Source organism: Lactuca saligna, chromosome 2, assembly GCF_052625555.1.
Source record: "Lactuca saligna cultivar CGN05327 chromosome 2, ASM5262555v1, whole genome shotgun sequence".
Taxonomy (NCBI): domain Eukaryota; kingdom Viridiplantae; phylum Streptophyta; class Magnoliopsida; order Asterales; family Asteraceae; genus Lactuca; species Lactuca saligna.
Window position 1 is genome coordinate 5696790 of NC_136418.1, and position 18773 is coordinate 5715562.

General features: G+C 36.3%; 1 protein-coding gene across 1 annotated transcript; it reads right to left on the reverse strand.

Moving 5' to 3' along the window:
* Positions 1-13254: 13254 nt before the first annotated feature.
* ARP7 (actin-related protein 7) lies at positions 13255-17631 on the reverse strand. Its single transcript, XM_078978987.1, has 8 exons — positions 17455-17631; positions 16750-16843; positions 16438-16653; positions 16206-16347; positions 15300-15544; positions 14452-14635; positions 14266-14333; positions 13255-13604 (listed from the first exon to the last, which is right to left on the reverse strand). The coding sequence occupies exons 2-8, from the start codon at positions 16825-16827 to the stop codon at positions 13452-13454; spliced, it is 1086 nt and encodes a 361-aa protein (XP_078835113.1). The 5' UTR covers positions 16828-16843; positions 17455-17631; the 3' UTR covers positions 13255-13451.
* Between the last annotated feature and the right edge of the window lie 1142 nt (positions 17632-18773).

The following is an 18773-nucleotide window of genomic DNA, read 5'->3' on the forward strand; positions in this document are numbered from 1 at the left end:
GATTGTACACACCAGAGAAAGAGTTATGAGGATCCTAGATTTTTAATTACTAAAACATGGAGTTATGTTTTGTGAATTGAGCAAATGAGATTTTAATAAAACGTGTCCTGAGGATTTATATGATTTTAAATGAAAATTTTCTTTTGAAAATTTACATTGTTACACTCGGTCTATTGAAGAGATATCCAAAGGACTTTTGCGGGTAGCCGATGAAAATACACCGCTCACTACGAGGTTCAAGCTTGCCGTGAGTCTCTCGTCTTACGAAATCCTCGCAACCCCAAACCTTGATATGTGACAACTAGGGAGCTTTCGCTGTCCACATCTCGTGAGGTGTCTTAGCAACCTTCTTCGTAGGGCCTAAGTTAAGGATATGGGCGGCATTCTCTAAGGCATACCCCCATAATGAGATAGGTAGCGAAGCACGACCCATCATGGAATGAACCATGTCTAGCAAGGTTCGATTACGCCTCTCAGCCACGTTGTTCAACTATGGTTTCCTAGGTGGTGTCAATTGCGAAACGATTCCGCATTCCTTGAGGTAGTCGTAGAATTCAAAACTTAGGTACTCTCCTCCTTGATCGGATCGAAGCATCTTGATTTTCCTGCCCAATTGATTCTCCACTTCTTATTTAAACACTTTGAACTTTTCAAATGTTTCTGACTTATGCCTGATTAAGTAGATATACCCATATCTGCTATAATCATTGGTAAAAGTCACATAGAAGCGGATTGCATCCCTTATGGTGGATCTAAAGGGCCCACACACATCGGTGTGTATGAGATCCAATAAACCCTTGCCGCTTTCACAAGTGCCAGTGAAGGGTGACTTGGTCATCTTTCCAAGTAAACAAGACTCGCACACATCATTGTCCCTAAGGTCGAATGACTCCAATACTCCATCCTTTTAGAGTTGGGCTATGCGTTTCTTGTTGATATGTCCAAGACGCTAATGCCACAAGCATGCTTTATCCAAACCATTGGATGAATCAATACATAACACATCATTTCCTAAGTTATCTACAACCATCACAATTTCATATATTCCAGTACAAGGCGATGCTTCAAAATAAAAGACACCATTAAGATAAGCATTAATATAACCCTTTTCATTATCAAATGAATATCTAAAACCTTGTCTATATAAACCATGAAATGAAATGATGTTTCTTACCATATCTGGCTAATAACAAAAATTATTTAAATCTAATCCTAATCCACTATTGAGCATTAAAGAGTGAACTCCGATCTTGGTGACAGGCGACGATCTTCTGCTCCCCATGATCAAATTTATCTTCCCATGCTCCACATCCTTATTTCTTCTTAGGCCCTGCAAATCAGAACAAATGTGAAAACCACATCCTGTATCAAGTACCCAAGAAATAGCATGTGATGAATCATTAAATTTAATAGTGTATATACCTGCATAGGATGGCTTGATCTTCCCATCCTTGATTGCTTGCAGATACTCTGGACAGCTTCGTTTCCAATGCCCTATCGTGTGGTAGTGGTGGCACTCTGACTCCTTAGGGTTTGAGTTGGGTTTAGTAGAACCAACTTTGGTTCCATTAGAAGAGGTATCATCTTATGACATTCCCTTGTGGTGGCTCTTTGAGGGAGCTTTCCTCTTCTTACCCTTCCCTTGCCCAATTGCCAAGACTGGGGCAGCAACGGGAGTCGGAGTTAATGCAACAGACTTATCTTTGAGATTGCTCTCAGCAGTCCTTAGCAAGCCTTGAAGCTTGCTTAAAGTGACCTCTTCCTTATTCATGTGGTAGGTCATGTGGAACTGGTTATAGTAGGGAGGCAAGGAGTGAAGGATGATGTCAATCGCCATCTCTTCATCAAAGTTAACATTGAACTTTAGCAGGCGATCGACATATATCTGCATCTTTTGCAAATGAGCGGTAAGGGACTCTCCATTACCCATTCTGGTAGTGATCATCAAAGTGATGATCTCGTACCTTTCTTGCCTAGCGCTCTGGTGGTACCGGTCCAGCAAGTCTTGATGCATTTCATAGGGATACATGTCCTCATAGGACTTCTGGAGTTCTGCAGTCATGGTCGTCAGCATGATGCAATGGACTTTTGTAGCATCACGCTCATGGGCCTCAAAGGCTGCGATCTCTTCAGTAGAGGCATTGTTGACATTGATTTCCTTTTGCTTCTCATCGAGGATATACTCTTTGTCCTCGTAATGAGTGACCATTCGGATGTTGCAGATCCAATCGTTGAAATTGGACCCGTCAAAGATCACTCTCCCATACAAGTTCATGAGTGAGAACGAGCCGGAGGAATTTGAGCCAGAAGCATTATTGTTGACGTTCGACATCTGAAAAGGAAAAAGAACAAAGTTTGATTAGAAATGAATCCCCAATTAAACACCGAAATGAGAAATTAGGGCTAGGATCCAACAATATTATTTACAAAATACAAGAGGGATGCCATAATCTAAAATGTAAATAATTTGAAGGTAAGTGAATGACGATTCACTAATTCTCCATAATGAAAAATGAAAAAGAGATTAAGTTTTAAATGTATTGAAAAACTCTTAGATCTTTTGAGATTCATTGAACCTTTCAATGGCATGATTAAATCTCGATATGCCGCTCAAGTTTGTGACTGGGATGCCGAGGATCACAAAGCGGGTGTGAATAATCATGCAAATGTATATGGTGCCCTCATTGTTACAGTCACCTATTCGATGTGCCGGTTAACCACACACGCTCCATCGAATTATGAAAAACAATGAGTCACCCTTTGCCACCTTTTCTTAGAACCCAATTAGTGTACCGGTTAACCACACACGCTACACTAACGTCTTACCAAGGGTACAAAGTGTAATTTCATGGAATTGCATCAATTCACTTTTGCCTAATGTAACTAAGATTGGGAATTTTGTAAAAACATTTAGTTACTTTATATAGATTCATTATACTTTTAATGAGGAAAGGGTTGCCCTATCCTACCCGTTCGGCTAACGACCCTCTACCAATCAAGGAAGCGGTGGGTGAGAGTGGATACCCATTAAACGGCCATTTTATAGGCCATAACCTTATACCCCCCTCCTTATAGATCGGCTTCGTGAATGAGGCCTACTAACGGTAAGACTAGCATTTAAGTTGTATGTATATATATATATATATATATATATATATATATATATATATATATATATATATATATATATATATATATATATATATATCTTATAATATTATAAAGTATAAGGTTGAATTTTAAACTTATAAAATTCTAGGGTTTGAAATTTAAAAAGTTCAAATTAAACTTTTAATCAAAAATTTAAATTTCAAAACTTGAGGGCAAGTTTTGAACTTATTCAAAACACATAGGATCAAATAGAAAATAATTTGAAATTAAACATTTAATTTAATGATTATCTAAATTTGACCTAATCCATTTTATTCACAAAATAATTCATCAAATAATTTAAATAATCAAATATTACCACATAAGTAATTTATTATTCAAATAAATGGTGATTATCTTTTGTTTTGGAAAGGATAAACATATAACAGCAATAAAATTCGGATTTTATTAGTCAAAAATGATTTTGGCAATTATCCTAAGCAAAACAGCAAGAAATCCCGAAAATCCCTCTGTCTGACACTCCGACTCGCTGAGTCACTAACTGGACTCGCTGAGTTGGACTGCCTCGCCGATTCCAGCTAGCGACTCGCCGAGTCAGGTCAGGCAGAAGGCAGAAAAATGATTTTCAGAGAGGATGAACAAGCAAGGAATCAACACAAAAGAAACCAAACAAATATCTGATACCACTAATGGGTTTGAGCCAAAAGAACATCCTATGTGCTCATGCAAACCCAAATGCTTGGATCTAGCTTTCTCTATTGTAAATGCAATTCATCCAAGACTTGAAAACCCTAGATCTAGTTTATATAATTTGAAATTGACATAACAAAAATAGATCTAGATGATTACCTCTTCTTCAAAGCTTAAATATTCTTGTCCTTGGAGCTTAGAGTCACAAATGTCACTCCTCTAGTGGCTTAGAAACACAAGCAAGAGGATGATCTTAGAGAGAGGTTGGAAGCTCTTGAAGTCGACTCTGGTACTCTTAGAAGTAGGTTTAGCCGATTTCTGAAGCCTTAGGAATCTATTTATACTTGTGCTGCTAGGGTTTCAGTCAAAACCCTAATTGGATAGCTTAGGCCTTAAGCAGTCCAAAGAACCTTCCAGAATAAAGGCCTTGGACGAAATTAGATGGGCTCCCACTCTAATTTTTTTCCACCCCTTATATCCAAAAGGATTCGCAGCCCAAATCAACTATCACAAAATTAACAGTTTCAGTCCCCTTTATTTAAATCTCTTTTAGCCACATAATTAATTCTTGTCTAATATTAATTAAATTATATAATTTATCCTTTAATATATTATTCATATAACATATTAATAAATCCTAATAACCTCTTTATTCATAAATCATCCTATCATGTTGCTTTGGTGAAGGCAACCCAAAAGGACCATACACAACCGGGTCAAATACTTACCAAATATAGTTACGAGATTAGACACTAATCCAATAGGGAATCGGGTCATGAGGAGCATGGAGGTTGTGCTTAAGACTACTGAGTTGATTCAATAGGTGCGCGATAGGTTGTTGGTCGCGTAGAGTCGCCAGAAGAGCTATGTTGAACAACGTCGTTCGGATCTCGAGTTTCAGGTGGGAGACTTGGTATTGATTAAGCTGTCACCTTGGAAAGGTGTCATCTGATTTTAGAAGAGGGGCAAGTTGGTCCCCCGATTCATTGTCCCATTCAGGATTTTACTGATCGGGTTAGCAAAGGTGCATATCAGTTGGATCTTCCGGATGAGCTTAGTCAGATCCATAACACTTTCCACGTATCTCAGCTGCGGAAGTGTGTAGTTGATGATTCCATAGTAATCTTGTTAGATGATATTCAGGTGGATGAGTGCCTGAATTATGTAAAGAAGCCTATCGTGATACTTGATAAAAAGACTAAGACTCTGTGTAATAAGGTGGTGAATCCAGTGAAGGTGCAATGGTAGCACCGAAGAGGCTCCGAGTGAACGTGGGAACCGGAGGACGAGATGAGGGAGAACTACCCAGAATTCTTCGCAATAGCAGACTTCGAGGACAAAGTCTAAATCAAGTGGGGGAGATTTGTTCAATATATTACCTTTTAGCCCTTGGATTAGTTTTATTTTGCATGAGAGGCCATCCGTATGTTGGGTGTACATATACGCTTAGCGTACATGGGAGTTATGAACGCGAACTTCAACCACATACGCTGAGCGTACTAAGATGTACGCGGGGCGTACGTGGCCTGAGACAAAAAAACCTAATTTTAGGGCATGAGCCCTAATTAAGCTCACTTATGACATTTAGACCTCACCCTTATTGTCCTCCACTACTTGTTATTGTCCCTTAAACCCTAGTTTGCTAGTGAGTGTGATCCTTGAGATTTAAAATGTCTTTGGTGGCCATTTTAGTGAGTTTGCAAGGAGAAAAGCTTGGTGTGCAAGTCTTGGACGTGGTTGAGCTTCTAGATCATGCATCTACATCATTTGGAGAGTTTTTGTAGGTAACAAGCTCATACCTCGCTAATCCATTTGCTAGTTTGAGTTAGGGTTTGGTGGTGAGTTCGTTTTTTATTCATAGATCCTCTTTTGTGAGTTTGAGCAACTCCATAGGTTAGAAATGTTAGATTTGAGTCTCTTTGGCATGTTAAAAGCATAAAAATGTTACCTTTATGGTTATTATGGAACCATGCAAGGGTTTGAGTTCTTAAAGTGAGTCTTAATGGACAAAATGGGATGTTGGGCTCCCATGAAGCATGCAAAGGCACAAAGTTTCCAACGTTATGCCTTAGGACCTTTAATATGACGAAGATCTGGAATTTGACGAAGTGGTTGCATGGATTAAGCTCTTAATGGATGGTTTGCTTAACAACCTTGTATATTGGGCGCACTGGGATGTAAGTTGTTGTACTGCCTTAAGACTTAGTATGCTAAGCGTACTGATGGTGTACGTTGTGCATACGTCCTCTGGGCTTGGGGCGAGTTTTGGGCCTTTAGGACTCTTGGACCTTATCTAGTGTTAGGGCATGGCTTGGATAGGATTAGTTGGTTCGGTTATCCTTAATGGGCATTGTGTGTCATGGAATGGGCCTTGGGTGGCATTGTTGGGCCTTTTAGGCCTTATGGCTGCTATTGATTTTGGATAAGGGTAATTGGGTCCATTTAAGTAGAAAGACTTTGGGCTTTATTTAAAGAGTTTGGACTTAGGGATTTTGGACCATGAGTAGGTTTATATCATAATTCTAATTAGGGTAAATTGTATATTTTTAGTGTGAGATTTCTAGAACAGTAGCCGAGCAGTTATTATTTATTTGCAGTCTGAGGTGAGTCTTCTCACTTTTTCCATTGGTCGAAGGCACCAATGTCGGCCCATTGCTTGACATGTGGAATGAAATTTTTTTATGTATTTGCTTATATGAAGACCATGGGGGTAGCCCATGGAACTTGGATGTCATACCATGAGGTAGCCCATTGCATTCCAGGTAAAGACCATGGGTAGCCCATGGCATTCCAGGTAAAGACTATGGGGGTAGCCCATGGCACTTGGATATTAGACCATGGGGGTAGCCCATGGCAACTATATGTATGTCGCATGGTATTTTATGGTTACATGTTATGTAATATTTTGGGATCTCACTAAGCTTTTGCTTACAGTTTATTTTGGTGTTTTCAGGTACTTTCGGTACTAAAGGGAAGGGCCCGACTTGATGGCGCAGCATACACTCTCCAACATTTTCTGTAATTATTAATATTGATACTCTGATATTTTGACATGATATGATGTAGTGAATTTTTAGGAACAAACTACGATTGTAATCCCTAATATAAAAATGAAAATTTTTTATCTGGTTTTTTGGGCTGTTACAGTTTTTACGCTTTCTAAACCCTAAATTAACGATCTTCTTCTTTCTCATCTTGCTAAAATAGAGTTTTGCAAGTTCTTCAAAAAAAAAATCGAATCAACCGTGGTGAAATATGGAGTCTCAAAGAAACAAGAGAAACCAACTGGTTCAACCTCAACCGCCAAGAACACAAGTCCGACGATTGCAGCAAGCAACTATCGAGCAATCTTCAACTATCATGAATTTTATGATGTTGCAATCAACCTTATGATTCGATTCTTGCCCAAACATCCACTGTTTGGACCTTTCGATTCCTTCACTTAAGTTCTTCCTCAATTAGTGTTGTTCACTTGTGCTTTTTATGCATTCAAACCTTTGGAAAAACTCGATGAATTTTATCTCAAGCTTGCTAATGAATCCATGGTAGTCATCATAAAACCGAAATTTCTTGAATTTATCAATCTCAGAGTTCCTCCTTCGACAACCTTGAAGAACCCTAGCAATTCTCGCATCTTAAAAGATCTTTACAAGATGGGTTATCAAGCTAAACTCAAAGGAATTTTTGAATTCAAAAGGGGAAACTTCCAGCTGTATGGCAGTACATCTGTCATTATGTGATTCGATGCTTGTCAGGAAGAATAGGTGGAACAAGCAACAACTGATATGGTTTGGAGCATCTTCACCGGAGAGGTTGTTGACTATGGAACCATCCTTTGGGATGATTTCATTTAGTACGTTGGAAAGGGATCACCCAAGGAAGGAATCAACGAACTCACTTCTGCAAGGTTTTTGTCACTCTACTTACTGGATCTTCATAAGGAAGTCTGCTTCAGTCTAGGAGAAGAAATCAACTACTTTTCATGTCGAGCTCTCAAGAGGTATTCTCTTCCTAAGGACCAATCTATTTTCGGTTCCGTTAGACAATTACCAATGCACATCTTGGACATTATTGGACAAATTAACTTTGCAGTCACTGATCACATCGAGGATACGAATGATATAGCACCATATTGTTATACCCCGCCTAGCCCCATACATAAGACCACTGGTCCAGTCTTTGAGCCCAAATTGAAGAGACTTAAGACGGCTTCCAAAAGAAAGACTCTAACAAAGTCTGCATCCAAAGGAGTGGGAGGCTCTAAGAAAAGGAAGACTATCATTGAACACCCCAAAGTGACCAAAGACCCGATCATGACTAAAGACCCAATCCAAACTAAAGAGCCAGTAAATATGAATGAAAAAAGAAGACATTGAAGCAACATATGTGTTTGAAGACTTGTTCCGCAAGAAGAAGCTAAAACTCCATACACCCCTTAGCCAAAAGCGTCCCACATTACATATCGGAGACTCTCAAAAGTCTCCAGTAGCTATTCGATTCATCGTTGAATCACCCTCTAGAACCCTAACGTCCACTCCGCTACAAAAAGTGTAACAGATTCAAATCACAATCATGGAGACAATGCCCAATTAGGATTCCAAGTGGATCCTGATGTCGACAAAACTCCTAAGGTCTCCAGGAGAACACACTTACACATATTTACTCCCGAGGAGTTGCCTTCTATTTTTATTTCATTAACACATACACTACAAACACATGATGCACCGTAGGGTCCTTTTTTTAGAGTCCCTTGCCAGAACAGGGCCAAGGATAAACTTGGTTATAGACCAAGGAAACCGAGGAAGCCCTAGAAATCCTTCGTCGTCGACATTACGACCAAGCGACATAGGCATGGTGAGCACCAATGTGCAGGGATCCATGAACCCAAGGGACACCCTGGTGATGATTGAATAATTATTGATTTCAGATGATAGTTGGACCAAGTACCAGCCCACCACATAATCTGAAAAGAAATGATATTCAGCCTTTAAAAAGGAATCAAGAGAAATAAATGAGAGGCAAACCATACAACAACAGAAAAAGGAAGAAGATTTCAGATACGTTGTTTCATACTGGGCAGATTGGATCATCAATTTGAAGACTGTTTATGATCTTTCACACTGTGCAGAGGTGGGTTAATGATATGGAAGAAACAATATGCAAATCTTGATAAGCTGAAGGAAACTTAGTCAGAGGATCAAAGATCGTTCCTTCACCAATTGATATTGGTGATTCAAATGATAGTGGAACCGAAGTCCAAATCAGTCAGGAACCAGGATTCAACTTTGTTTTCAATGAATAGGCGGAAGTTCAGAAGCAAGTTCAATTCAAAGTCTTTGATATGTTTTTGATGATGAAGAGTCTAGTGGATCTCAACACTCAACTTCCAAGCCAAAGCAATAAGAAGAAGAAAGTTGCAATCTCAACGAAAGAATTTTTCGATCTCAAAAACAATATCGACCAAATTCTCACTATTGTAACTTGTTAACAACCACCATAGACACCTTCCACTCAAACTCTTTAGTCCATCAAAGAGAGAATCAAATCCATTGAAGAATGTGAAAAGTGGATTGTAGACAGGACAGTTCTACGAATCGAGATGCGGATCCGAAATCTTGATCAACAATGACAAGAAGACCACAAGGAATTCATCGAGAAGGCCAACGACTTTCTCTCTAACGTCAAGGAATTGAAGGATCAGCTAGTTAGAATGACCAATGAACAAGAGGCGAATAAAAAATTCCATCGACGAGACACATAATTCATACGAATCTGGTTATTCTGAACTTCAAGAAACAATCCACAGTCTCCGACGATCAGTCTCTGACAACCAAAGCATCGATGAAAACCTCGTAATCTGAAAGGATATCTATCTTTATCTCATCCATCCTCAAATGCCAACCAACAATGACCTTAGTGGCCAGATGTTAATTCAATTTGGTAAAACTTTCGAGAAGTTGAATGAGTTAAAGGCATTGTTTGAGGAGAAGGGAAAGCTTTCTTCCTCAAAAGGGGGAAAAGATAGTCGTTCAAGTGGATGAAAGTTCAAGCTCCTCTTCAGTTTCAAACAAACAGAGGCCTCCTCCTCGGAAGATTCCAACTCCTCCTCCTACTCTAAAAGATAAAACTATCTGCTGTCTCCTCCAAAATCTCCTCCCAAAAACAAAACTCCAACTCCTCTAACCTCTCCAAAGAAACCTTCACCCATCAAAGAAACATATTCGAATCCTTCCATGTCTGATGATAATTCCTTTGACACCTCAAGACAATACAAATGAAGGCAGACTGGATGTCAGCAAAGTTGGTCGAATACATATGTCAGACCTAAGGTTTTAATACAAGCATAGACACATCTCTAATCACCTCTTGGGTTAACCTAATTCAAAGACTCTTGGACTCATGCTATGTTCCTCATCTCACATACTCTGAAACTCCCTCTACAGCATATTGGGACATTCCTCTCTCACTCAATGCTAAATACTTCCTAGTATTTAATCCTTTCGACTAGAATATCCCAGGAGCAAAAAGAATGGCCATGGAGTTTGAGAGATTAAATCTATTTCACAACAAGTATGGGAAATCTGAAAAGGAAATCTGGTCAAATGACATTCCCGAAGCGGTTACAACATTCAAACCAAGGTCCTTCAAAGGTGAAATGTACTACCAATACACCCTTTCTCCTGTCGGTAAAGAATACCACAGAACTCAAGCAGACTTCATCCTCATGAACCCCGAAGAAAATTTTCTAATCGCAAGGTTCTTCAAAATCAAATCCTATAAATACTCCAAGATGTAAGATGCATACATCAGGGTCGTTGACTTTCTCCAAGCTCTTGTATGTGACTTCGGAAGAATTGACGCAGAAATCCATTCAGTCCTTGCAGAGAAAATCAACTTCCCTCCCTTTGAAACTCTTGAATACATTACTAAAGGGATTCAAGAAATGAGCCTCGGAGCAAAAAAACTTCCCAAAATTGGCATTATTTTCAAGCTTTCCAGAGATAGCAAAAACTTCTTCCTACCAGCCACAGCCTTTCATCGATGATCTCCTAAATAGCTCGAAGGAACTCTAGCAATGGCTCAAAAGTCCAAGTACACAACTAAAGAGGTAAGGTTTGAGATCTGCAGGAGAATCAAATGGATTAATGAAGTTAGGAGATTCTGGTGGCTTATTATTAAGTTTCTCAAACTTAATAATTGAAAATGATAGCTGTGAGGTCACTTAGGGGAAAATTGTTAAAACATGAAGTGACCCTCGGCAGCTAAGAAGTGCATTGATGTACCAAAGACTTGTTTTGTTGTTGCGGTAGTAGATGTTATTATGAAAACTTATGAGTTCACACTGAAGAGTTGATACCAAAGTAAAGAAGGATGACACGAAGAGTAGACTGCATTGTGTCTTTTGTATAAGTGTCAGAAAAGTAATGTTCACCTTTTCTGACATTGAGTGTTTGTTGAGTTATCAGTCCAAGCGTGGCAAGCATGGCCACCTGACTTGGAGTATTTTCCTGTTTATCACGTACTAGGTTTTTCTATAAATAGATGATCATGGCAATCGATCTAATAGCATCACTTCCAAACTTCCATTGTATTACATATTATTGAATACAAGTCTTCATTATCTTCATTTCTTGCTTAATTTGTTCATCACTTACTAACTTGTGTTTGAATGCAAACCTTGTTACGATTCAACTAAGTATTATTACTTGCTTATGTTTATTGATTAATCTTGCTTCTAGATTTATCTCGTTATCATTCCGCATATTTCTTTATTGTTGATCTTATCAAAGATTCGTTGAGATTAACTTACATTTCCGCAAATCAATCCTCAAGTTCTTCTCTCAACGCATAGTTCCTTTCTAAATATTGATGTCGCCTTTCTCAAACTTTAACATGTTCGATCAGCACAAAAATTTTGTTTTAGATCTACCAAAAAATCATCCCAATACAACAAATTCAAAATTGCATTGTATGAGTCCTCTATTGATTAGTACGCAACATGCTTCAAAGAACAAACGTGTCTTGATAATATAATTGTTGGCGACAACCAGATTAATATCTCCCTCATAAGTATGATGTTGACATCCAAAAAAGTCTTAAATTAACACCCTCTTCTTGGTTAACTCATCATTATATTCATGTTTAAAGGAATGTATTGTTGGTGTATATGATAAACATGTTGGTTTCTAGAATCACAAATGAAGCTAAATTTATTGTAGGATTGTGTACATCACTTTCCAAACACGATATTTCATCCCTTTTGTCTAGGTTTCTATAAAATTCAAACTATAGGGATAATTCCTACAAGGAAAAACTTCAAATTGAGGCACAAAAATAAAGTTGTGAAAAGTAGATGAGAGAGAGAGAGAGAGAGAGAGAGAGAGAGAGAGAGAGAGAGAGAGAGAGAGAGAGAGATTAAATTCTTAGATATGCTAAAAGTTTAAGTTAACGAGTATAAAAACTCATTACAACCAAAAATAGATAAGGATGGCAATTAAGGGAAGTTGTTGGAAGTCATATGAATATACATGTCAAAACTAAATCAAATGTTTTGTCAATTCAAGGCTAAAACAAGCAGCCTAAAGGCAATGTGAGCTATCTTCTTTTTATCAAGCACACTTCAAAAATCCTATTTTTCATTGCAATTCCTCTTCATAAAATCAATTTCAAGCCAGTGTGTTGCCCTACATCCCACGAATGCAAACCTTTCAACCCCATTGGGGGCGCTGGCCGCATACCTCTAGGACCCTACAAGGGGACGTAGTCCCCTTGATCCCCACCATTTTGGTTATGTCACACCAACTAGTCTTATAAGTTTCTACTTTGCACCTTCTAACTTGTGTAGAATCAATGTTTGAACTCCATTGGCAATCTTGCAAATTCTATTACACTAAAACGACTTGGTGACATTAAAATCACCAATAAGTACACCCTTGTCGGTAGCAGATTCTTGTTCAATTTTATACTTGTTGCCTTCATTGCCATTACCACCATCACCATGTTAACACCGTTCTACTTCAAGAATTTACACTCCTATTGATTTAGGATCTGCATAGCTTCCTCCTTTTGTGATTCAACATTTTAATTTTATGCATCATAAGCTCTATCCCGATCTCATTATGCATAAAATGTTGGATCAAAAAATGAGGAAACTTCAATCTCTTGACTTGTCTGCCAAAGATGCAAAAATGTAGACTTTACAATGGCAAAAATGTTGAAAGTTGCAAATTTGACCAACTACATAAACTAAAACTTACAACATAAATCAACCATCTTTAACGTAAAAAGTATCATATTATAATTAATAGATCGGTTGCATTTTTAATCAGTTTAGGACCGAGTCCAATTTCTATTTAGATTTAATTTAAACCGGCTCAGTTCAAATTTTTGACTATTTGCCCATTTATGAACTTGCTAAAAAGAAAACAGTTAATCTAAAAGTACATGATATGATTAGGGAACAAACTCAAAGCGATTAAATTAAACCCAACTCCACTACAACAATCAGGTTCATTAATTAGGAATGTCAGATATCCATATTTACTATTTCGACCAAATTCATAAACTAATAATAATATGGTGATTCTCATGAGCATGATACATTGCCTACAACAGAAGCCAAACTTAAAATCTGAGCCCTTGATATGGTCTTAGAAGCATTTTCGGTGGACAACGGAGGGTCCAGATTCATCATAATCTCCCTTTGTTATATGTTGATTTTGTGGGAACACAACCTTCGCAAGTATAGCACCGCCTACCCATGCTGAATACATGGATAAATTCTCTGGCATGTATTCTGGGGCCTACAATAAAAAAAATTATTATATTAGAATAAGAAAAAGAAAAAAATATATATATAATCATGTATAATGTATATGCGAAAGTCCTTTTTGGCCATTTTATCTAAATAATCCAAATTTGCCAAACACTGAGGACACTTTTTATTAATACGGATTTGTTTAATATTACATGATTAGTTTTGACTTCAAGCGCCAACTTAATATTACATAAAAATGTTCATTTTATAAGAAGGTTCTATTCTTTATTTATTTTTTTTTTTTTAATAAAAATGGAAAATAGAAGACGCATGTGGGACGGTGTAATAGTATTACTCTATTTGGTGGGGCCATGTAAAGGTAAGGTATTTCTTTCAAACCAAGGTGATTAAAAATTGAAAAAAAAGATAAAAGATGAAATGTTAGGATTATCATGGTCAAAGATTTGGTAATATAACATGACTATTTAAGGGTCAACTGTAATTAAGGTGTAGGGATAAGATTGTTGCAATTGAGGGTATAAGATTTACTTTTTTAACATATATATATATTATATTTATTTCAAATAGTCAAATAAACATTTTTTTTTTTTACAAAAACAGATAACTCAATACGATGGAATCTTAAAATGTAATTATAATAAGGAAAATACTTTTAGTTGATAAAATAAAGAAAATTAATTTAATACCTTTACTAAAGAAGGACGAATGGAAGATGAGCAAAGACTAGCTTCCCTCTGGAACCTATCTTCAAATCCTAGAAGCCAACAATCGAATGTAATTCAGTAAAAGATTAAAAAGAAATAGTAATTTGGTAAAAAAAAATATATAGAGAGAAAAAAGGATTTTTTTTTTTTTTTTTTTTTTTGATTTACCTGTCATGGAAACTGTTCCACCACAGAGAACAGTGTTCTCCAACAGCTGGCGATGATTTTCAGATGAAACAGTTGAAATAATGCGAACAAGCTGCTCAACAAGCCCATGGGCCTCTAAGCCCAATATAGATGGTTGGAATAATGCTTCTCCTACTGTAAACCTTTCTCTTTTAATTGAAATCACCTGAAACCCAAATATATTATTACACAAAAAATAAATAAATACAGTGATTAGATAATTAAGGCTTATGTAGTTTTTTCCCATACTTTTGAACCTTAAATCTCTAATCTTCTAGAAGCTTCTAGAAGATTAGAGATTGAGGCGTTTTCCGTCATAGAAAGTTATATAGGTCACAAATTACGTTTTCTTACTCGAGTAAGTTACAATTTTGGTCCCTGAGTATAGCTGTTTTTTTTTCAATTTTGATCCAAAAAGGTTCACTTACAATTTTGGTCCTTAGAATTTTGAAATGTTTTTGGTTCCTCTTCAAAGTAAAATGCCTATATTTTTAGGACCAAAGTTGAAATTTTTTGTAAGCAACGAAAAATAATCATTTTACTTGGAAAAGGGACGAAAAACATAAACCTTATAAGAACCTCAAATAATCTTATTTGAAATTATATATACATTTTTTTATTGAGTAAATTACACGAATGGTCCCTATGGTTTGGGATGATTTTCACATTTGGTCCCTAACTTATTGAATGAACTCATGGAGCTTTTCCACATGTTTTTTAAATATACCCTTACATTCTCAGCTTTTGACAAAATGTGGAGTAAAATTTATTTATTTTTTTATTTTTTTTCGTTAGCAATCAGAAAAAGGGATGAAAAGTGAAAAGCTGACCTGACCATCAGGCAAAGTATGTTGTTCTTCTTGGCATGATTGCAGTGTGTTTTCATAAGCAAGATCATCTTCAGCACAAGATGCATATTGTTCTTTCAATTTCTCAACTTCTGATGTATCAAGTTTGATCAGTGGATTTGACTTTGCAAGCTCTTGTGCAAACAGATTTGTCAAATCACTCCCTCCAATTTCTAATCTTCTAGAAGCTACATGTTGAACTGCTCCTTCAATTACTGGAGCAATATCTGAAACAAAAAAAAAAATCACCAAACTAAAATTATCACTTCATAAAAAAGATATTTTCTTAAATATATCATCCAGATGATGTTTGTCTGGATAAAATGATGTATACATAAAGATTGTATTCTTTTTTGACTTAATGAACTGTCTGAATCTCAGTAAATGATAATATTAATAATAATTTAAACTCCACATCATAGTTAAGAATCGTTCTGATTGATTGGATAAATTTCAGCTTTACCAAATACGTTGAACTAAGAAGGTTTTGCATTAACTTTGATCTTTTTCAGCTTTAAAATTTGATTATCAATGATATTTTTTGAATCGACTTATCAACAAAACCTTTTTGGTTTTTCTAAATTTTTAAAGAGCTTACGTATTAAATATTATTATAAAAACATACTGTTAAAACTTAAAATAATATTTTACTTTAGTAAAATGATTTTGGAATTAAGAGGAAAAAGGGCAAATATGTAAGAGATTAGTCTCTGAAATTCTGAATACATTAAGCCTGGTTCTTTGATGTAAACCATTAAGTCATTCTGTCTAGATTAAGTCAAAAGATAGTTATCCAAATTAAGTGCTAAATTTGTTAAGCTCATTAAGTCAAAAGGAAACAGCCCATAAACTATGCTTATATTTTCAGTTTGAAGATACAATAAATACCTATTTTTCCATGACCAATATCAACAGTGCACCCTGAAATGCGCCCAACTGCATAAAGTGATAACACTGCTTGTTCTGAAGCATAAAAGCCTGAGATGTTAAATGTTTCAAACATCAACTGCACCAATTGTTCTCTAACAGCCTGTAAAATGAGCATAAATTGATTAAATTTGCAATCAAAATAAGTGCATATCAAAGGATTTTAACATATGTATTGAAGAAATCAATAAACCTTGGGAGTTAAAAGTGGATCTGCAAACAAAATTGGTCCTTCATTACCAATTTCCCACCCTAAGCCATTGTAAAGAACATGGTGAAGTAGATCCTCCATAGCATCCCAATCTTTAATAAAACCTCGAACAACTGGATCAACATTGTTGGCTTGTAATGATGGAGAATCAGGCATGGATCCATCTTCATTCATGATTTTCATTTGAGTTGGAATAATCTGAAACAAGTTTAAATCCATATCCCTCTTAAACATATGCTAAGATTGATTGCCAAATCCAACAAATACCATAAATGTAAAACATAAAATGTGTACCATGGAAGGAGCTTGATCTGGGATTGCAACACCTGCTTTCAAAAGCTTAGAACCAGCATCAATCACCACTGCCTCCATTAGGTCTTTTGTTAATCTGAAGTGGAAGATAAAAAGTAAAATGATGACAAAGTTAATGAACCTACAAGCACCTTTTTGTAGAATACAGATGTAGTTTTCTCAAATTTTACTACTTTCACTTGTCTTCCCTTCCGATTAGTTGTGAATTGTGATAACAGTTGCTCAATTGAATCAACATGATAAAGAATTAAAGCTAACTCTTCATGTTCGTTAAGTTTTTGTTAACAGGTTTTGGAGACTCCATGACTAATATATGCATAATACTTAGTACGAAATTGGAGTTATAGAACCTCAAAATCCATGCTACCAAACATTCCCCGACTCCTTTACTAAAATCAAACTCATCCTGAGTAGCATCACCCTAACTAACATAAAAATGTTGGATAAAAACTAAATAATCACACCGGATTGCAGATTTCATACGGGAAAAGATTTCAAATTTTCGAATTCTAAACCTAATTTTGGTTCTTTACAATATAAAGCTTCACCACAAACACTATTCATAATCGAACCTCGTGAGCAACATGTTACGAAAAACCTTAACAAAAAACTACAACACCACCGGCAACAACAAAAATATATAAAAATATGGGAAGAAAGTAAGCCACGGAGGGATCGAAACTGAACCTGAGCAGCACAATGTACAAACAGATGTAAGGAGAAAGGAAAGATATTGATGAAGCCGGAGATATAAAGCGACTCAGGTTGCTCCACCGTTGCGACGGCGTCAGCTGAAGGTCCACGGACGAGAGAAGAACGGAGAGGACGAAGAATTGCTAGGCAATCGACAATCGACACCAGTAACAGATTCAATTTTCAAGAAACCTTCGCATGAAGTTATTGGGCCCGGCTTGTTGGACACCCAACTGGATTGGCTTTGTAAATTGTAAGTAAACCCGGTCCGATTTAACTATCAAAAGCTGAAAAACTGGATCTCTCACAAACAAGTCCGAACCAATTTATAATATATGGATAATGTCATTTTAGCTCCATTAATTTTTAGATTTTGGTTTAAAAGACTTTTCTATGTTTCTTTTGGTAGCTTAAAGACATAAATTTTATATTTACATGTTAAAAAATGAAAATAACTTATGATAGCCTTTTCTATTGATATATGGTGGTTTTGATAAGAAAAAAAAAAAAAAAAAAGGTAAAATCCAACTCATATCATCAAAGGCCAAACTAGCGTCTCTTTTCTCTCTGAATCTCAATCAAAGTTTCTACGTTTCACTCAATCATTCGGCTTTGTTACAACTCACACTTGATATTTGTATATATCTCTATCATATCAGCCATCAATATATGTTTTTGTGCATCTTTGTTCAGATCATAGCTACCAACAACATATTGGATAAACAGTGACTACAAAAATAATGAGTGGAAAGATCCAATCAAGAAGATAGAGAGCTCAACTAATAGGCATGTCACGTCTTCCAAGAAGATGAATGGATTGTTCAAGAAGGCAAGGGAACTTACAGTGTTGTACAATGCTAAAGTCTCAATTACCATGGTGTCTTGTACTTAGATAAGCTTTGTGAGTACATAAGTTCCTTAACAATATACTTAGAGTTTTTTCTTAGTTTAGAAGGATTGGAGGAGTATAAATATTGATGTCGGATTGAAACATGAAAAGGGAAATTGTAAAATTGTTAATCATTAAAAACATAAAGAATCAAATCCTCACACATATCTAAAGCTCGTAAAACACAAAGTAGATCAAAATCAATATTCAGTAATAAATTAAGAAATGTATGTAGGTAGTTAAAAGAAGCCTATGAAAACCATATGTGGTAGCTTTTGCCAAAAGAAATTTCTTTGACGGGAGTACTCATCCAAACTGAATCTCTTTGCAATATGATCTCAAATTTCAATTTGAAGTGAAGAAATATGTATTGTAGTGATTCATATGTGTTTCTAGTCCCTAAAATGCAAATGATATTGACGAT

Coding starts and splice junctions, on each gene's coding strand:
- ARP7 (XM_078978987.1), bottom strand. CDS start 16,827: ATGGAGGCAGTGGTGATTGATGCTGGTTCTAAGCTTTTGAAAGCAGGT. Junction 16,348..16,437: donor ATCCACTTTTAACTCCCAAG/GTTTATTGATTT, acceptor CTCATTTTACAG/GCTGTTAGAGAACAATTGGT. Junction 14,334..14,451: donor TGGAACAGTTTCCATGACAG/GTAAATCAAAAA, acceptor GTTGGCTTCTAG/GATTTGAAGATAGGTTCCAG.